This window comes from Brienomyrus brachyistius, chromosome 5 (genome assembly GCF_023856365.1).
Source record: "Brienomyrus brachyistius isolate T26 chromosome 5, BBRACH_0.4, whole genome shotgun sequence".
Taxonomy (NCBI): domain Eukaryota; kingdom Metazoa; phylum Chordata; class Actinopteri; order Osteoglossiformes; family Mormyridae; genus Brienomyrus; species Brienomyrus brachyistius.
In genome coordinates this window covers 24187417-24207204 of record NC_064537.1, presented here as the reverse complement: position 1 = coordinate 24207204, position 19788 = coordinate 24187417, and the positions used below count along the sequence as shown (strand labels likewise).

The window sequence follows — 19788 nt, the reverse complement described above, 5'->3', positions numbered from 1 at the left end:
CCTTGCTGAAGGGCCCGACGGTAAAATCACTCTGGTGAGAATTAAGCACTTTTTTCCAAATACGGGCACCGCTTCTTAAACTAATGAGCCACACATTGCTTCTAACTCGAAAGATACCATCAAAAAATGCCAATGCCAAATGGGTATTGGGTTAAGTTTTCAACTAGCAATAGTTGCACCTCAGTTAAACCTCATTGGCTATGATACTGCTACAGTGCAAAGACAGGCCTGCCCTCGTGCTCAGGGACAACATACACTATCTCCAAGGCCCCAACCCACCTTTTTGTTGGTTAAAAAAATCAATTGCAATAGTGACACACCTGTGATTGATGGTGATCTTCCTTTAACTAGTCTTTTAGATGACTTGTAAATCTCAAGTAACACCAAAAATGAAGAGAAGCTCAACAGGTTTGGTATACGTGATCCATATTTGTTACATCTTTTCATTACATTTCATGTAATGGCTAACAGCATGTAAAACAATTGTGTGTAAATCAATTTTGATAACAGTATAAGGATGGACGATATGGTAAAATACTTTTTCATATCAAATAATATCGATCTCCATTTTCACTTACTATTCCCTTAGAATTGCCCTTAATCAGGTTCAGAACATGGGGAGACAAATTGAACTAACTGCAAACTAAAATCTGATCTTAATAAATCATACATATAAATAATACACAAATGCATGTTGTTGCTGCTTTTTCTGTGTTGTATGGTGCTGCTTTTTTTTTTTATGGTGAGAGATTGTGAGTTTATTTGATTGGCACTAAACGATCAAACGAAACCAATTTTTCCATTACAAAGAGGGAAAGTAAAATTGTTTTTGACCACACTTTTATGTGATTCACAAATACTATATAAAGTTTCCACAAATATGTGTTTTGGACAAATTATTCCAGCAGATTATATAATGGTTATAGGGCACTTTTAGGCACATATTTAAAAAGGTTTCTATTCTTTGGATAACATTTCAAGCCGTTCATATAAATAAAGCCCACAAATAACATTAGTACACCAGCAGACACAAAGCTGGGGTCAGCATCCAACCCACCACCCTGAAGCAGAGTCACAAAATCATCAGCAACCCAGTACCTTATATCACTTTTCTCATACAAAAGGTCCCTCACAAATATATTACATTATCGACTAAATTTAAATAATAATAAATAACATTATTTCAACTCGAAGTTGAAATCTCATTTCCTCAATAAAGCACATCTCAAAAATAGTGCAGTGAAACATCCATCCATCCATCCATTTTCCAAACCGCTTATCCTACTGGGTTGCGGGGGGTCCGGAGCCTATCCCGGAAGCAATGGGCACGAGGCAGGGAACAACCCAGGATGGGGGGCCAGCCCATCACAGAGCGCACACACATCAGTCACTCACACAAGCACTAATACGGGTAATTTAGCAACTTCAACTGGCCTCAGCATGTTTTTGGACTGTGGGGGGGAACCGGAGTCCCGGGAGGAAACCCCACGACAACATGGGGAGAACATGCAAACTCCACATACATGTGACCCAGGCTGAGACTCAAACCTGGGTCCCAGAGGTGTGAAGCAACAGTGCTAACCACTGCACCACCATGCCGCCCGCAGTTAAACATATATTTTTTCATATATTGAAAAACTAAGCACAACTTCATTAAATGTCTGGATTTCTGTCACGGATATCCAGTTTATTTCAGCCAGTAATAATCATTAACACATTTGAAATGACATGGTGATTTACGATAAGGGTCTACGTTTATGCCTTACGGTGTGTGAGAATAAAATGCTCAAAAATCACATTAATTGCCCTTGATTAATATCAAGGATTGTTGGGAGCTAAAGCTAATGACAAAAATATCAGCATCATGAACTAACATGAATCACGTCTACATTGAAATGGACTACCTTTCCCAGCCTGCTAGTGTAGCAGCATATTAATCAGTATCCCTGTATCTGTCAATCAGAACACTCATGCATCCATTTCAAGACCTGTGGTGGACCAATCAGAAAAGTTCTGATCAATACTGATTGGACGGAGGGGGAAGCAGAAAGGGAGCAATACAGCCCAAATACACTATATTCAACCCCATGAAACTATTTAATGAGTCATTTCTATTGCAAAATGTGTGAAAACATTTAAATATTGATTTACAAAATCATCTTTCCTTCTTTTTCAGTAACATTTACTTCAAGATTAACACCCTCAAGCAGGTGAAGACTCCTCGTTTGTCAATTGTTTATTAACTCATAAGCATTACATATTAACACTGTATTACAGCATGACACATGTATCTGTATCATCGTGCTGTGCGACATTCAGAGTGAACCCAACATTATTACCACGGTAGAACTGTCCCAAGGACTACAGAAGTGCTCCACCACACACAGGGTTGCTGGCTTCACAGTAAGACCACCGGCTCCATAGATAGTCTGTCACACGACTCTATAATCCATTTGCAAATCAGGTAACTGCCAAGAGGCCCGTTGGTAAATAAGGCGTCGTCATTCTGAGATTTCATCGCAGTAAGGAGCTACCCAGGATCAAAGTCAGCGGGATTATCCACGTGTCATCAGGGTCCTAAATGCAACTAAATATACAGGATACACTCAAGGAAGTTTTAGCTTCCATCCACACTGGTAAGGAATTTCAAAGATTGCTCTCAGAGAAAGTGCCACTATAGAATGAGCCAAATCAGATCCACAGAATGCAATTCAGTCCCAGCAGCTTTGTTTGGCATCTTCTCCACATGAGCAGAAAGCGGACAGAACTTTAGGTCACATCGGTAGATCCAGCTTCCGCGTAAACCAGCAAAGGACCACGAAGGAGTGAAGTTCTCTTCAAGACGCTTCTCCCATGGGAAGTTTACAGGACAACTTCTGTCAATATCCAATTCAAATCTGCATGTGTCCCCTCCCACTTGCTAAGGATGCTTACATTAAATATTTTGAATACACACAGTTAGAAGTAAATCAAGACAAAAAAGAACAGCATATTAATTTCATATGTCCTCCACAGAGCACAGCACATTTGAAATGTAGCGAAACCGAACGGCCAAATTAGCATTAATTAATTGGCTTTAACAATTGCCCAGGTAACGCGATCCTGTAGTTGACCTACTCTGGGCGAATCACATACAAAACTGAGACCCCAGGATTTGCTTATAGCATATCAGGTTTATGAAAATGCCCAATTTTGCAAATTTTGGTCTTAATTTACTAATCATTACATTAAAGGGAAACCATCTGCAAATCACAAAAATAAATTATTTTCACTAGGAATTAATTGTGGAATGGTACAATGTAAAGTGTCAAGAAACCCACAGATATCCTACCTGAAATCCATACAGGCAAGAAAAACAAAACCAGCCGTCAGAGAAAATGCACTATAATGTCACAGCTATCATTTTGTCCAAAACACAAGCATATACACATATATAATTCGTCACAACCTCATATATAATCAGAGACTCAAACATAAGCCCAGAGAGGCAGACAACAAGGTATGGACTTTAAAAAAAATAAAATAAAACATGACATAACCAAATTCCAAGATGGATCTGTGAGACAAGACTCAATTTCCTTTCAGCAGAATAGAAAAAAAATGTGGTCTCTCAGATTTTCAATGTACTAAAGTTAAGAATTTTATGTTATAGTAATTTCACAATGCTGCACTTAAATTCATACAAATGTAACAGTGTCTTCCATTCAGTCCTGCGAGTAAAAAGCATCTACAGCTTTTAACTGGCATGATTTACTTACAGTGTCCCAATTTTATGTTAGGGATAATTTGAATGGATGAGGCCTTCAACCGAATACTCAGGAAAGACACAACCAAGTCATACTAAGCAATTTCATCAGCCTCTCTTTCTACTGAATTGCATAGTACTAACGGTCCAAGAAAATCCAAACAATTTTTACAACTCTGACACCTTAAAAAAATGCTGCAAGTTCTGAGCATAATATTTACATCATATCAGCCTCTTTGAAAGTCAGATCTTCTCACTGGAAAAATAAACCTACCAGCCAAACATGAGATTTAGCAGGTTAAAATCTCAATTTTATACTTTAGTGTGACACAACCACACCATAACTATTATCTTTAACACTTAACAGTTGTACTGATAAGACAGTGATGAAGATTTACAGTCACACGATGACACAATGGCTGAACATCCCTTCCCCAAAAACAGATTGCATTCCCCTACAGGTACTAACCATTTCAAAATTGATCCCACAGGAAATGGGAACATGGGATGACGCGCATGGATACACCATTAATCAAGTCCCTTGTTGCTTGCAGGTATTTAATTTGTATTCAATGCACAGTACAACCTCCAAACACATACATGCACACACACAAAGGAGACGCACTTCTCAGTGTAGATGGAAATTCAATAGACGTGTGTGTACGTACAAATACACCCACGGATCAAAACTGTAATGAATAGTATGTTTTTCGTCTGACGGATATTTCAATCCATTATACAATTATGAATAATTTATTCTGAATTGTGTTTTCAAAATGTTCTGCAGCACCTCTTACTGGCTGTTAACCACTAAAGGCAGGAAGTCAGTGACACGTTGACAGCCCTGACCACCAATGAGCATCTGCCAAGTCAGAGGTCAAGGCCACCTCCTGACCCAGGCACGACTACTATGCAGCCTAGAGTTCCAGATCATCACAGAACTTGGCCCCGATCCAAGCAGTCAAGCCCACCAGGACACGCAGTCCCTGACCGAGCAGTCCATAGCGCCATGTTACCTGGCCCCAGACTAAGCAGTCAAATCGTCTGTGACACCCAGTCCCTAACCAAACAGTCCTGACTAAGCAGTTAAGCTCACCATGACATACAGTCCCCAGACTGCTGTGTTACCCAGCCCCCAACCAAGCAGTCCAGACCACCGCATAATCCGGTCCTCCCGAACAGTCCAGACCACTATGCGCAGACCCTGTAGACCAGACCTCTTCGTGACACCTCAAGCTGCAGAGGAGATAACGCATGCCTTTCTGTTTCCACACTGCAAAGCTGGCCAGCATCATCCACATGTTCATCTTACACCCAACACACTTAAAGATACACATACAGCAGACATATTTACTGCAAGCGCAATCACATGTACATTCCCAGACATCTATGCCTCTCCAGGATCTGTAGGAAAAATGGAAAAAGGAAAAAAAAAAAACTGCAGAAAGACACAAATTGCATTCTAGGATCCATTCTGCATGCCAAAAAAAAAAAAAACAACACACTAAACCGCAGGATAAAGGTATGGTCTCGATGTCTTCAACGACAGCAGTATTGTCCAGAGAAAAGGGATTGTTTCACAGAGGAGTGAAATTTTATGTGGAGATTTAGCAACCTCCTTCAAGAACAGGATAAGGGCAAACCAGGTCTCTTGCATTACCAGATAAGGCTTACAACCTTCCTTGAATTGTTATACCATCTAGGACAGCTTTCAAAGCCACAGTGGACTTATCACTGACTTTACATTATGCTCCATACACTGCAAATATCTAGTTTAAAGAAGCCTTTGGGCAGAGTAACCAGCTGTTTGAGACATTTCTAAAACATTGATTGTAAAATATCGTGATAGTCTTTTTGGTATTTAAGGTCAACAGAACGATTTCCATCTGCAACAGAGAGGAACAGATAAAGGATTGGTTTAATTTTTAAGAATAGGAAGGAACATTAAATGAAACAAAAGAAGAAAAGAAAACAATATGGCAGAACAGTTAATGTGCGAACAGGACTGTGATAAAAGCAAATTTGTACTTTAATAGGATGAACTGTAAATAAAACACTCTGGGTGAGGCCAGTTATATGGGGTTAGGCAGGGGTTGGGGCTTTGCAGGCAGAGACAACGATGGGGACAGGAGATTGAAAAAGTGGAGAAGTACTGATGAAGGTTACAGTCGAAGCTCTTTGCTCCCCTCTGGCAGGCTGATTTGCTGCCTGTGTGTTTAAAGTGCAAACCCAGGAGGCCATGTAAGATTGTTTTCCTCCTCCATTTTATCCTGGTTCTTTTTCGTTTTCCTTTTTCACTCTCCTCCTCCTGCTCTTCTGGGCTCAGTAGTCCTCAACCCAGCCGTTCTCCAGGATAAAGGCATCTATTACTTCCTTCATAGCCAGGTTGGGAATCAGCTGATCTTGGGTCAGAGGACTTCGGGTAACGGGGTCGAAATGTCCCACTCGCTGCGGCACAATGCATAAAGTTACTTCACAGGAAGGGAACAGCGGCAATGCCAGACTGCAAGTGACACCCTGAATAAACCAGGACGACTGCTGGAAATCTATACTGTCACACTCGATGGTCCATGTCCTTCTACTGACGCAATTGGCCAAGACAACATTCCCGCGTACGGCAGAGCTCCGCGAGGTGTGCTCCGGCTGCGCCTCTCAGAGGAGAGTAAGGCTGTCCCTTAAGGCCAATTCATACTTCACTTTTCTGCATGCACTTTCAGTCGCACACAGGGTCAGCTGACAAATCCTGTCGTCAGGGGTTTGCGCCAGACGGCTGTGGATGCAGCCCAGTTCCCCCCCCCCCGGTGGAGATCGAGATCAAGCACATCCATGTGCGTCAACTACGCATGCATGACAAAACTAACTAGGTGTTTTCACAGACAAAAGGTCAACCAAGATAGCGAGGGATTGTTGTAGGAGAAGCGGAGGTAACAGCATATGAAATTTTTACTGCCCAAAAAAATTATACTGTCCAAATTATTATACCGTGATATACTGCATTTCGAAAAAGAACACTACTACTAAATCTTACCGCGGGGGGGGGGGGTGTCTGGCTCATTTTGTCATAAGGATTTGAAGTTACCATGCTGTGTCATATTACCTTAATATCACCTAGACTAACAACTTATATTTCACTATATTGTTTGAAATTGTGTTTGTGGTAATAAATCTTCCCTTTCCTGGTGTGGGGGGGTATCACTGCTGCATGCATGCACAGACCCCAACCCCTGACGACTGCGGCCAAATGCAGTATGAACATAAGCTTACATGCACGCGACCGTCTGCAGCCCAACAGCACATGCGGAAAAGTGACCTATGAACTAGGCTTAAAAGCGCACGCATTGGAAGAACAGTGCACTGGTCTTGCACGACTTCTGATCAGACTCCAGCAGGATCCCTCAGAGGCTTAAGCTGACATCCACCCAAATTAGCAAATAAAATGAATTCACAAGAGAAGTGTGACATCACTTAAGCAGCTCACACCTCAACTCAAATGAGCTCTGATTTAACTGCTTGCCCTAACAAGCTCACCACACTTGAAGCGATTTGTGTGGAAAACAACCACAGCTAAATTTAAATGATACGTTACAGACATACTGTGTTTTTCTACACATGCAACATACTCTAACTTTCCCTCAACTATGATTCTGTTAATATTAAAATGAAAAGAGAAACAAGCATCCAGATATCACACTCAGTTCAGGACTGACAATAAAAAGCCTTACAATTTAATGGTAGTGTACTTAATCAATGTTAAGACATAGCACAGGAGCCAGGGGTGGCTGTAAATGCTTTGTCGCCCACGGCCCTGTTCTGGGTAATCACTGATGGAAGGACGGACAGACGTTTGCTCACCTGTAGATGCTCCTCGATGTCTTTGCGGTCATAGGTGATCCCACTGGGGGTGATGCACGGCTCCCTCATCAACTCAAAACTGATCTTGCCGCACAAGTAGTCGGGAATCTCACGTTTCTGCGGAGCGGGACACAGCAGGGCCACTTAGTGTCATGCAAGCAGATCTGGGCGGAGGGGGACATGCTGGGCCGAACGCTCACCTTCCTCTTCTCGTCCACCTGTGAGAAGAGTTCGTCCATGTCTGACAGGTATTTGTCCTGGCCAGGAGAGCAAACAGTGTTAGAGACATTTTAGCATTCGGTCTAAAACGCCGGGAGCAAGTGAATACCAATGACAACCTGACAGCAGGGTACATGGAGGAGGGTCTCCAGTAAACAGACTTTGGATGTGTGCGTAGATTTAATAATAACGGCGACGCATGCACGCGCGCTCATGAAAAGGCCGTTTCCTTCCACCCAGAGCTGGGCAGCTAAGGATCTGAGTGGTACTGGAGGAAGCCTACGCCCTGAAGTGTGAAGGCGCCACTCACGTGTTTGGACTGGATCTTGGCTCCTTCGCTGCGGTTTCTGCCGTCTTCCAAGCCCTCGTCTTGTTTTTTCCGCCACTCTTCCAATTCCCTAGAGCAGAGGCACAGGAAGGCTACTCTAGTGGGCCGGTCATATTCATACCGGCATATGCACACGCATCACATAACACCGTATGGCAATCAGATCTGCATGACATCACTGCGTGCAGGTTCCAGATAAAAACAAAAGCAGGCTGGCAGGCCATGTGCACTAATGCTCATTGTTACGCCTCATTTTGAAACCTGGCTACAAATAAAGAGCCCAGTTCCCCAGCACAACCATTAGGAAGAGACTGTATCATCTGAGGCAGCGGAGGAAATTCTAAATTTCCTCTACGCTACAAATAACCTTCAATAGTGCTGATGTGGGATCTATGCTTTCTGGGAGCATCGCTGCCCGGTATGACAGCTGCAGCTCTGATGACCACAGAGCCCTGCAGAGGGCGATACAGAGCTCTGGGAGAATGACCAGGTCAGACTTGCCAACCCTGCTGGACAGCTACATCAAGTGATGTAGATCAAGGGCATTAAATATCATCAGAGGTAAGCCTGGGCAAGATGACTGTATTACCCTGGTATTTAGAAATCCTGAAAAAAAATAGACACAGCCCAAGCCTAATTAGAGGCACTTACCACCCATGCCATCAAATATTTCAGCAGCTGTGTTCAGGCAGGCGCCTCCGGAGCCTTATGGCCACGGCCGAGAGGCTGAGAAGCTTCTACCCCCCAGGCCATTACGATCATTATTGCCACCGATTAAAAACTAAAATAAGCTATGACTGCAACCTGCACTTAAAATATTTTCTCATATTTTCCTGTAACTTATTCTTTATTTTTGTGTGCCATTTATATATTTATCTATTTTTAATACTTATTTTAAGTTGTGTTAATTTTGTTACTCTTCCATCTTGTTTATTGCACAGCCTGGAGCTGAAGCAATTCTGCTTCACTGCTGGTGTACCACTACAATCACGCATATGACAAAGCTGGGCTTCTTTACAATATTTCCATGCACCAGCTTCCCAGGGACGTTATAGGTGGACAGACCAAGTTGCTGTTTTTAGTTGCCGCTATTAGTGCTACAGCTACAGACCTAAATACAGGGATTCAGGAAACTGGTAAAATGTAGCGGTTAGGACAGCGCCTGCAAACCTGGGACACGATGCATGCAATGACCCTCCATTATTAACAGGGGAATACGAGTGAGAGCAGGCGCTCGCTTAAATGACAGAACCCATAGCAACGGCTGCTCAAATCATGAAGGCAAAGAACCAACAATGAGTCTGCTTCAAGATGATTTCAGTAGAATCACCTTTAGCGGCACCAAGAACCCAACATAAACGTAGCAACAATTAAAGTATATTGTTCATAATTGTATTGTATAATAATATGGAACAGTGGTTTAATAAGCACTGCTGCTGCCTTGTACGCCTATTGTGTGCTTGGTAAGACTGTGTACTCACTTTCCATCCTAGAAATCAAGGATACGAGGTTCAGGCAAACTGAGGGTTATTTACTGCCCTCGTGTGTGTATGTCTGGAATTGCACCCTATATTTCAACCATAGAGCTGGAACTTTGACAGATCACTGAAGGAGAACAGACTGAAAAAAAGAGACTGAAAACAGTTTAAAAATCAAAACAATGTACTAGGCGGGTAAGGAAAGCTGGACAGGCAGCTGAACGTGCTCACCTCTCCTTTTCAGCCAGAATTAGTTTGGTGAGATAGGCATGCAACTCGTTTTCCTGACTGATGCGCTTCTCTTCGATGCTGTTCCAGCGCTTCTTCTTGGCTATTCTGAGCGCACTGGGGATGTCATCTCCAAAGTTCAAACGCTGCTCTTTCGCCAGGTTGTAGGCTGAGAGGAGAAAAGCAGAACATGTGATACACAAACTGACCAGAAATAACTAGAACCTACAAACCTTATAAACCCCTAAAGCTCTGGTACCTACGATAAAGTCACTAGGAGTACATCAACTCCGATACTAGTATCAGTAATGGGTCCGATAAAGTGTTCATGTACTTGTACTCATCCTCGTGACAATGCACCAATGCCTATAACTGATACTACTTGATCGATCACTAACATAAACAAGCAAAATAAATGGAACCAGAAAACGTACTTTCTGTAGTACTTCAAAATTAATAAAAAAACACATGCATAGCTAATGAAAAAAATGTGTTAAAATATCTATATGTGGTATGAAAACAAGTTCATATAAAACAATTAACTAAACATAAGAAAGAGTACGACAAAATTACCAGCAGCAGCACTTAGCAACAGCCATGCAGCAAACACTAGCATGGAGAGAGCAAATGTCAAAGGCAGTAAAAACAGAAGCTCTATGCAGTGTATTATTCTTTCCAGTCGTTAATACTGTTGGATTTCAGCGTTTTTTTTTTTTTTTTAAAGTTACGAGCCATGTATATGATACTAAAAGTGGAGTTGACAACTGCTAGGGATGCACCAAACAAATAGCTAGTGCTTGGAAATGGTCAATTTTTGACCTGATTGGTGCTGACTGGCAATCGGCCAACCAGTCTAAACCAGTCTACAGATCAAGTAGTTTACTATCTGACATTACTTTTAGTTCCAAGCTAGTGGTAGGCAATTAGGGACGTCACAATCGATTATATTAATAATCGAGTAATCTAGCGATTAATCTGATGACTCGTTTAGTTATCGTTTATATATAATATAATCATAACATAACATATGGCAATTGGCACAAGGTAGGAAGCAACCACAGAGTGCACACTTGGTCATACATACGGTCACTTTAGCCACTCGGGTTCACTTAAGTTTGATGTTTTTTGACAGTATAAGGAAATCGACTGATCTGGCGCAGAGGCAACCACACACGAGGATTACATGCAAACTTCAGACACACAAGCGGTGGTGTGAGGCGACAGTGCTACTCAATGCACCATTGTACAGCTAGGGTTGCACGATGTGTGATGTGCATGAAATGCCATGTTGATATTAACATGCAATCGTCACATTGCAAGGACCGCCACAGTCTGCTGGGTTAAAACCATCAATAAATCGTGCCAAAACATTTACTTAGTCTCAGGAAACCAAACTTAGCAAGCTTTGGAATTTTAGTGATAGTTCCTCTTCAGAATTATCTAGTATTGGTTTAAAAAAAAAATCAATCTAAAGTGTACTGCTGCTGTTTCTGCAGGAATACTGGATCTGATCTCCAAGACAACCAATCGGTTTTGTCCTTTCTGCTAGACAGATTCATAGACTGTGTGGCCCGTTTGTGAGAAATTGTCTGTTGGCGCAACTCTCAGCAACACCAAGTTATTTAACAGACTCTTGGTAGATAGGTTAAAGGTAGATAAGTTCTGCATTTGACTATATAGTTCATTTTCAACTCCTAAATATCACAATATGATCTTTTTCTAATCTCATTTCAGTCCTACTCAAAACACGCAATATGGCAACAAAAAATAATGTCAATTGGTTATTACATACTGTATTGTGCAAAATGATGTGGCTAAGTGAAGGGGTAACCTTTGTTTTAGCAGCAATTATTTTGACATACAGGATTCCCAATAAACTGAACAAACTGCCAAAGTGATGACAAAGACAGGCTAGGCTACTTCGAGAAGCTAAATGGAACATATCAATGGCTTTGAAACGCTAAGTGGGATGTATCAATGGCTAATGATGCATTACTGGGGGAGTCCGATAAACCCAAATCTCTTATTTTAAGATGTATTTGCATTGCAGTGGTACTGTGGTGATATTGAAGTTGCAATACTGACAGACAACTCCATTCTCATTCACTTTTAATGTGAAGCGCTTCCACACAAATGATGCATTTACTCTTTATTTGACCCCTCATCCTGCATGTGACATCTACCTTCCGCCATATTGCCAAGTAATTGAGAAGGAAAATTTTAAATCGATGCTTTTAAATAAATCGAGTTTAATCAAGTAAACGAATATAGGCAATATAGCAAACTTTTATCGTATCTTTTATCATACTTGAGATTGCACCCACAATGCACATTTTAGAGGTATTGTAAGAACTGCAATAAAGTACTACAGCACTCCATGGGCGTGGCTACAGGTGGCAGCTGCTCTCACCTACGCATGTGTCTGTGTGTCATGGAGTGCAAGATGAGGTAGGCGAAAAGAGAACTTCCCTACGGGGATCAATAAAGTTTCATTTCAATTTTTTCCACTTCATTTACATTTAATTTAGCAGAGGTTTTTGTCCAGTGACCTACAAGTGAGGAAAATAGCACGTTACAAACATACATGCTGTGTGAGAGCAGACTAGGCATAAGTGTGGCTAAGCTGAGGCAATGAATGGCCAGTTACAAGTGCACTTCTTAATAACACTATTACAACGAGAAAAAACAGGCAAGTGCCGATCACCCAACGCCTGCATGTTCAAGGCTGCAACAGTACAAAACAGATCAACCTGAAACAAAGCAGTTTCAACTTAACATCTCAGTGCTGTCTGTATATCACACTTCTATGCCCATCCATCAATTGATCTCAATTTAGTCACTAGATCTTCGACTAAACTTAACTGATCTTTTTTAAATTGTTGACATTATTACACAAATTCTAAAAAACGGATCTATAATGTGGATCATGAGAAAAGCTACAAGTATTATGACATGACATTCTGGCCATATCACTCCCCTACTTCAAAATCAGTTTCCAGCAAGAGTCATGTCCCCCCCGTCCCTCACCTTCCCACCTCCCAAAAACAGGCAAGGTAAAACACTTTTGGGAAACCTGTCTGTTTGGAGATTCTTTGCAGACATGTGAACAGAAAGCTGTCCGTGGATGAACTAGGCCAACCGCAAAAACATTTCGAACAGCCAACTTAAAAATTGGTCGAATGTGTCGAATTATTTGAAAAAGTGTTTTAAAAAAATATTCTGCTTCCAGAAAGTTCATTAAAGAAGCATTTTAAAAATGTTTAGTCTTCTGATTATTAAACGAATAAAATTGGAATCAGTAGTAGTCATAGTTGGTCTCAAAAAAAAAATAAAAAAAAAATAAATCGATGCATCCCTAAAAGTCACTACTTTAGTTCAGCATGTAGTGCGAAGTGGAATGTTTTACGAAAAGCATATGTTCAAGCAAAATGTAAGCTTATTTACACACAGCCACTCCAGCAGGGACACCCCTACTTAGATGGAACATTAAGCTAATTTTGCTGTTGCCTTTAGGCGAGACCTGGGGCTCTTTCTGACCTCTCTGCAAGTTGCCAATGGCCTCGTCGTAATTCTCCAGCTCCAGGTGACACTGGCCCAGGAAGAAGTGCGCCTTGACCGACTGGCTGTCCAGCTCCAGGGCGTGCTTGCAGTCGCCCAGCGCTTTGTCGTGCTGCTGTAGCTTGACGTAGCAGAGAGCCCGGTTGGTGTAGTACACGGCTACAGAAGGGTTTCGGTTCTGGGGGAAGACGACAGCTAACCTTATAAATATTCAGATCTGAGAGCGTATCTTACTTTGTGCAACAGGCATGCGCATCATCACATTGTCAGTACTCACGATTGCTTTGCTGTAGCACACCGCCGCCTCCTGATACTTGCGGTTGAGGAAGAGCCGGTTGCCCTGCTCCTTCAGCTCCTGCGCAGAGGCACTCTTCTCAGGGCTGCCCGACATCTTCTCTGCCAGCCCTGTGACACCCTCTCCACCTTCCTTCCCTATCCTGCTCCCCGTGTCTCTGGCTGGGTACCTGCCACCTCCGTGTGTCACCACACCTAGCCAAGAAAATAAGGACGTAAAAAGGAGCGTCGCTGGATTCAAAGCGGAGCATCTTTCCACACAGGTAACAGACGGAATAATCTGGCTTGATGTATTACGCAATACTATTACAAACAGTTGCTGAAATGACACCCCCCCCCTCAACATTATCACCAGACTGCAATTGACAATTTTGCCCATTTATCCCACTGAAGCAGTACAGGTGAAGGACCTAACTGAAGGGTATTACAGCTGACTGGGATCTGCACCGGATGCCCTCGGTTTGCAAGTATGTATCCTGTTTATGACAGACATTGCGGGCCACCTGTGAGCATAGATAAAAAAAATTTAAAAACGCAGATCTGTCAGGTTCTAAGTTGGATACAAATGTCCCGTTTTCGCTGGGTAACATCGACCGGTAAAACGCCGTCACTGAGTTCAGGATATGCAAGTTTTATTTAAATAAAGACTACGGGGGAGGGAGGGGGACCTGGATCGTGCCACGAAGGGGGCGGCAATTTCCGGATACAAACAGCTAGTTAGACCCACGCGCTGGTTTTCCGGGAGCGTACTATTTGATGTTCTGCATTAATTAGTTAATGAACAGCTACCCAGCTAACCAGCATGGGTGTCCCGTTTTAGCCAAATCAATTCGAAAAAACACGCGGCTATTCGGAATAGGTAACATTACAGGCATTACCGGCATCAGCAACACACCGTCTATATCTTATCAACATAATAAAAAATAACGATGTAATTTATGTACCCTTTAAACAGTTATCGTTTGTGGACTGTCTTCTGCTGAAAGGGGACAATTATACAAATACTAACGCTAAGGTTGGTAATGTTAGCCAATCTGAACCAAATTAGCAACACGAAGCTACTTCAGTCACCTAAACAACAAGGTTAACATCTTGTTTTCCCCACTTATTTTTTTAGACCTGACTGAGCGAAAGTAGCGCGTTTCACCCCTGTCAATCCCGAAGGTGTCCTTACGCCAGCTAAATCGGTGGGGGACGGTCAGTCCACTCGGCCGGCGCTGCTCCCTCTCTAGGCCGCCGTCGACACAAGGAAAGACCGAGGTCTCTCTCGGGCGTGTGCGGCCTCAAAGGACTCCGCTTTTCCCTCTCGCCCTTACTGCTTTTTTAATAGAAAAAAATCACTCAGTGCCTCGGAAGGTAGATGAAACACACCATACATCACGTCAGTCATTGATATATTCCTCGTTTTCCCCCCTTTTAAGAGCTCGTCACTCGGTGCGCCAGTTGATAGCTGGCTGCCTTAGCGGCGCCGTGTTTTCATGATGACGCAGGCGCGTCAGGGAAGTGCTAGTTAAGGCTGGGATACGGCAGACTGCCCGCTGGGTTACTAACCAATCAGGCCCAAGTAATTTGTTATACTTATGAACGTATAACAAACAACCAGTGCCCTGCTGCTGGTTATGTTGTATACTGACTTTATCCAGCATACTTTGAGTGCCTTTGAAAAAAATAATTTCGGTTTTAGGTGTGAGTGTGTGTTTATCCTGTGCAGTGCTGGGGAAGTTAGTTACAAAAATAACCCATTAAAGATAGAGGTGGATAGGTCATGTCCAGAAAGTACAAATCCAGACCAAGGCTTTTTTTCCACCAACCAGTTGAGTATGAAGTTACAGTCACACCTTCATCAAGTTTCATACACTTGTTCCGCTTTGACGGCTGAGAGGGAACCCAGGGAAAAGAAAAGTAGACACCTGCTGACATTTAGAAAGAAGAAATGAACACGCCTGTATTCACAACGTCGCAAAGAGGGATACTGCATGTCCTTGTCATTATTTCCTCCATGATTTCACTTTTATCTTTAAAGAGCTACAGTGTTTTGCACCTTCTGTGTTTGGTGCATATTCACCTGCATGTTGTGTCCTGTTATGACATTGATTATCACCATCATTGAATTCTCTCAGATTAATTTAATCCTGAAGATTCTGAGCATTATGCAGGGGGTGACTGCTCTCGGGATGTCTGTACTGTCTCCCATAATGGTTTTTCCTGCCTCTGTCTGTTTTTTCTTGCTTGTCTGTGATGCTCTTTTGCGGTGCTCACTACTGTGACGTCCTGTTCGAGCTTCAGGTACGCCATTGAAGCAGTGAAAGGCAAACTTGCTAACAAAGGCACCATCTGAGTGTCTGGCCAGGTGTTTTAAGCTCCTGGAGGCCTTTGCCACCTGCATAATCCTCATTTCGCTCACTGCGCAAGTTAAAAAGCCTGACTTGTACTGGTGCATCTGGGTGTACGTGATATCGTTCCACCCCATTACCCCGTTCATCATCCTCGTGAACATCCTCACACTGCTGCCTGCCCTTCTGCCTGAGGAAATTTGTGATCATCTTCCTGCTTGTCACAGTATTGCTGTACATAACTGCAGCTATCATATGGCCCATCTATGGCTTCCAAGGCTTCTCTCATCCTGATAACTGTGCTGCCCACAACTGCATATAATGTAGAACATCTTGTTTGTTGTCACTCTTGTGACGTATGTTAACCTGACTCGGCTCGTTGTGGACCTGATCCTGACTGTGCTTGGCATTTGTGGCTTCTAGGTATGACTGGGTGCACTGATAAACTTACATTATACTCTGCATGGTCCACTTCCTGAAGGCATATAATAATAATAATACGTACTTTATTGATCCCTGTGGGGAAATTCTCTTTATACTTCCCTCTGTAGGTAAGAGCAAGCTGGCTGCAAAGGGCATTCACCCATAGTATTTGCTTTGTGGATGCAATTGCAAATACGATAAAAGGTACAATAAAGTTTTGCCATATTGCTTACTGTATACATTCACCCACACTGTAGGCAGTGGTGGCCTAATGGTTAGGGAAGTGCACTTGTAATTGAAAGATTGCTGCTTCAAATCCCTGACCAGCAAGACACCACTGAGGTACCCTGAGCAAGGTACCACCCCCAAGCACTGCTCCCCAGGTGCTGAATTAGCTGCCCCCTGCCATGTCACATTGTCACAGATGGGTTAAATGCAGAGGACACATTTCATTGTTGTGCACTGCGTGCTGTGTGCTGTGGTGTGTCAACATTAATCATCAAATTTAATACAGCTATAACGATAGCTCGATTATTTAAAAGCATCAATTAAAATTTTACTTCTCAATTACTTGGCAGTATGGCGGAAGGTAGATGTCACGTGTAGGATGAGGGCTCAAATAAAGAGTAAATGCATCATTTGTATGGAAGCGCTTCACATTAAAAGTGAATGAGAATGGAGATGTCTGTCAGTATCGCAACTTCAATATCACCACAGTACCACTGCAATGCAAATACATCTTTAAATAAGACATTCGGGTTTATCGGACTCCCCCAGTAATGCATCATTAGCCGTCGATACATCCCATTTAACCTATCAAAGTATTTTGCTTCCTGTATGTCAAACAAAAGCAACACGCAGGAAGCTGGGGGTTAGCTTGAGGACCCAAGGCATGAACACCCACCCACACTGTCAATCATTCATCCACTTTCTGTAACCACTTGTCAAGTTCAGGATCATGGGAGGCATTTCTCAAGCCTACCTCAGTGGCTACAGGGAATATGCCAGGACACCAACCCCTCACAGGCATATACCAATAACACACACGTGCATCTCTATGGCAATTCAATAACTCTAATTAACCCCAGCATGTGTTTAGACTGTGGGGGGAGACCAGAATACCCAGAATGACATGGGGAGAACATGCAAACTCCACAAACATGGAGCCATAACAGCGACTCGAACCTAGATCCCTGGGGTGTGAGGCAGCAGTGCTAACCACTGCACCACCACACTGTAAATGCAATTCATTATTATTTCTCATACCAGTCTGCTTTGCAGTATAACAAGGTCCTTTACCCTTAAAAAAATATATAACTGCATGGTTCTCTGGAGAGTAGGAAGTAAATGAGCAGATAAGTAAATGACCGGATGATATGGATGCGTGATGCTAAGTGTGCTGTTTCAAGTCCTGGGGGATGCTTGCTGACGTTCCCATAAACAAGGTGTTTGCCTACTCACTCCGCTAAAGCTAAACGACTCGCCGAATGGGCAATTTCCATTGGATTCTTGCAATTACTCTTAATTAGGAGCATCAACAATTATGGGAAGTGCTGTCCTCTGGGGCGGCTGGACAGATAAAAATTTTTGACTCCACTGCTCTTCTCTCTCAGCCTTTAACAAGTGCTTTTCTTAGGCATCATTAAGTCCACGTTTTGTAATAGCAAATTTTCCTAGTAGGTTTGTGAGTAATCGGATGTGTCAATCTGTAAATGTCATGCATGTACATGGGGTCTATTGGTGATAAAGATAAAGATGCTGTATTGTCATTGTAAGTACAATGAGATTTAGTATGCAGTTAAACTTACAATTGAATAGAATGCGAGGCACAAAATAGAATCAGAGAATAAAATATATATATACAGCCATGTAAAAAAGTCAGAGTCCGCAGTACAATTTTTTGTTTCACTCATTTCTCAATTTATGGGTGTGCGGCTGTGAATAATATATACTTTTCTTTACAAACTGCAGTCTGGCTCTTCCCTGCTTCTCATTGATGAAGGCCTCTTCCTTGCTTTATGGGACTTCATTCCTAGGAGCCTGATACACACTGTCCTAACAGTGCACTTCACACCTGCACTTAATGTTTCCCTTTCCTTCTGAAGGTCACTTGATGTCATCCTACGATTCATCAGAATCTGTGAAATAAGTTGATAGTCGTCTCTGGCATTAATTAGAAAGTTCCTTCCTCCCTCTACCTGGCTGGTTCTTGGTCATTCCCAGTGTCTCCTGCTTCACCTTATTCTTGTGTCCTGCTGTCTTAGAAATTTTGAGCCTGGAAGCAGCCTGCTGCTCAGCGTAGGCTTCTGCCAGCAGAACCACGATTAAACCAGGATTTAAAAATGCAGGTTTAAGAATATAGAGTGGTCTGTTAATTTTTTCCATGGCTTTATATTTGTACTTAAACCACTTAAACTCTACCTCTGTGAAATTGCTCACCCACCAACTTACCAGCACCTTATTGTGGGTATGTGTGTGTATATATACACACACACGACACACAGACACACAGACACACACACACCCGCACCTTAGTGTTATTTCATACAGTGTCTGTACTTGCTTAGTAAAGAGATAATTAGTTGTATTCACTCATAGACCAATTTTAAAAAATAACAGATCCAATTCAAACTAATAAAATATTTTTTTCAACAGGTATGACTGGTTTATATTTATTTTTTTCCCTAGTTAAAATGCATTCTGAGATTATGTAGTTTTGCATATCTTTCTGTTACCATGGAAAAGAGCTATATAAAGTACAGTGAAATAGCATTTACTCACATTCAAAAGCACTTTGATACAAATCGCAACATAGTAGCTGGCTGAACTCATCCTGAACTAATCAGGTTAATGCATCAGATATAACTGCCAGAGATTCCACTGAGCTGAGCCAGTGCCAAACCAGCACTGGCACCCACGCAGTTAAGAGTTCCAGTAAGTTTTTAAAAACATAAAGAGATAGGTCAATCCACTGCACACCTATGTAAACTATTTTGGTATTATGACATAGTTGGGTCATCTTAATTAATTGTTAAAGACTTTATTAAGCTAATAAGACTTAATAGTGGTATAGTGGATATCACTGGCACTTGGGACCTGGGTTTGAGTCTCTGCCATGGCACTATACTGTATGTGAAGATTGTATGTTCTATGCATGTTATTGGAAGAGGGGGTTCATGGGATACTCCAGTTTCCCCCACAGTCCAAAAGCATGATGAAATTTATTGGAGTTACCTAACTAGCTGACAGCCCATCCTGAGTTGTTCACTGTCTTGCACCCACAGACTCTGCACACCCTGTGACACTAAATACGGTGGTGATTACAGAAAT

At 42.3% G+C, this 19788-nt stretch overlaps 1 protein-coding gene and 1 pseudogene across 2 annotated transcripts; both read right to left on the bottom strand.

Annotated features, from left to right (window-relative positions):
* Nucleotides 1-104: 104 nt before the first annotated feature.
* Nucleotides 105-224, bottom strand: LOC125743199 (U4 spliceosomal RNA; annotated as a pseudogene).
* A 1997-nt stretch (nt 225-2221) lies between these two features.
* On the bottom strand, nt 2222-15189 carry stub1 (STIP1 homology and U-Box containing protein 1). Of its 2 annotated transcripts, none has more exons than XM_049015298.1 (8): nt 14877-15189; nt 13686-13897; nt 13388-13586; nt 9854-10019; nt 8127-8214; nt 7798-7854; nt 7598-7714; nt 2222-6193 (listed from the first exon to the last, which is right to left on the bottom strand). In XM_049015298.1, exons 2-8 carry the CDS (start codon nt 13797-13799, stop codon nt 6068-6070), a joined length of 867 nt encoding a protein of 288 aa, XP_048871255.1. In that variant the 5' UTR covers nt 13800-13897; nt 14877-15189; the 3' UTR covers nt 2222-6067. The 2 variants fall into 2 exon arrangements, with proteins under 2 accessions (XP_048871255.1, XP_048871254.1); XM_049015297.1 differs by having other exon boundaries at nt 15074-15189.
* Nucleotides 15190-19788: the final 4599 nt, after the last annotated feature.

Bases quoted from the DNA above. Each gene is read 5' to 3' on its own strand.
- stub1 (XM_049015297.1), bottom strand. The intron at 10,020-13,387 runs GTCAGAAAGAGC...TTCTCCTCTCAG, and splicing joins CATTGGCAACTTGCAGAGAG to CCTACAACCTGGCGAAAGAG. The intron at 7,715-7,797 runs GTGAGCGTTCGG...CCCGCTCCGCAG, and splicing joins AGGTGGACGAGAAGAGGAAG to AAACGTGAGATTCCCGACTA.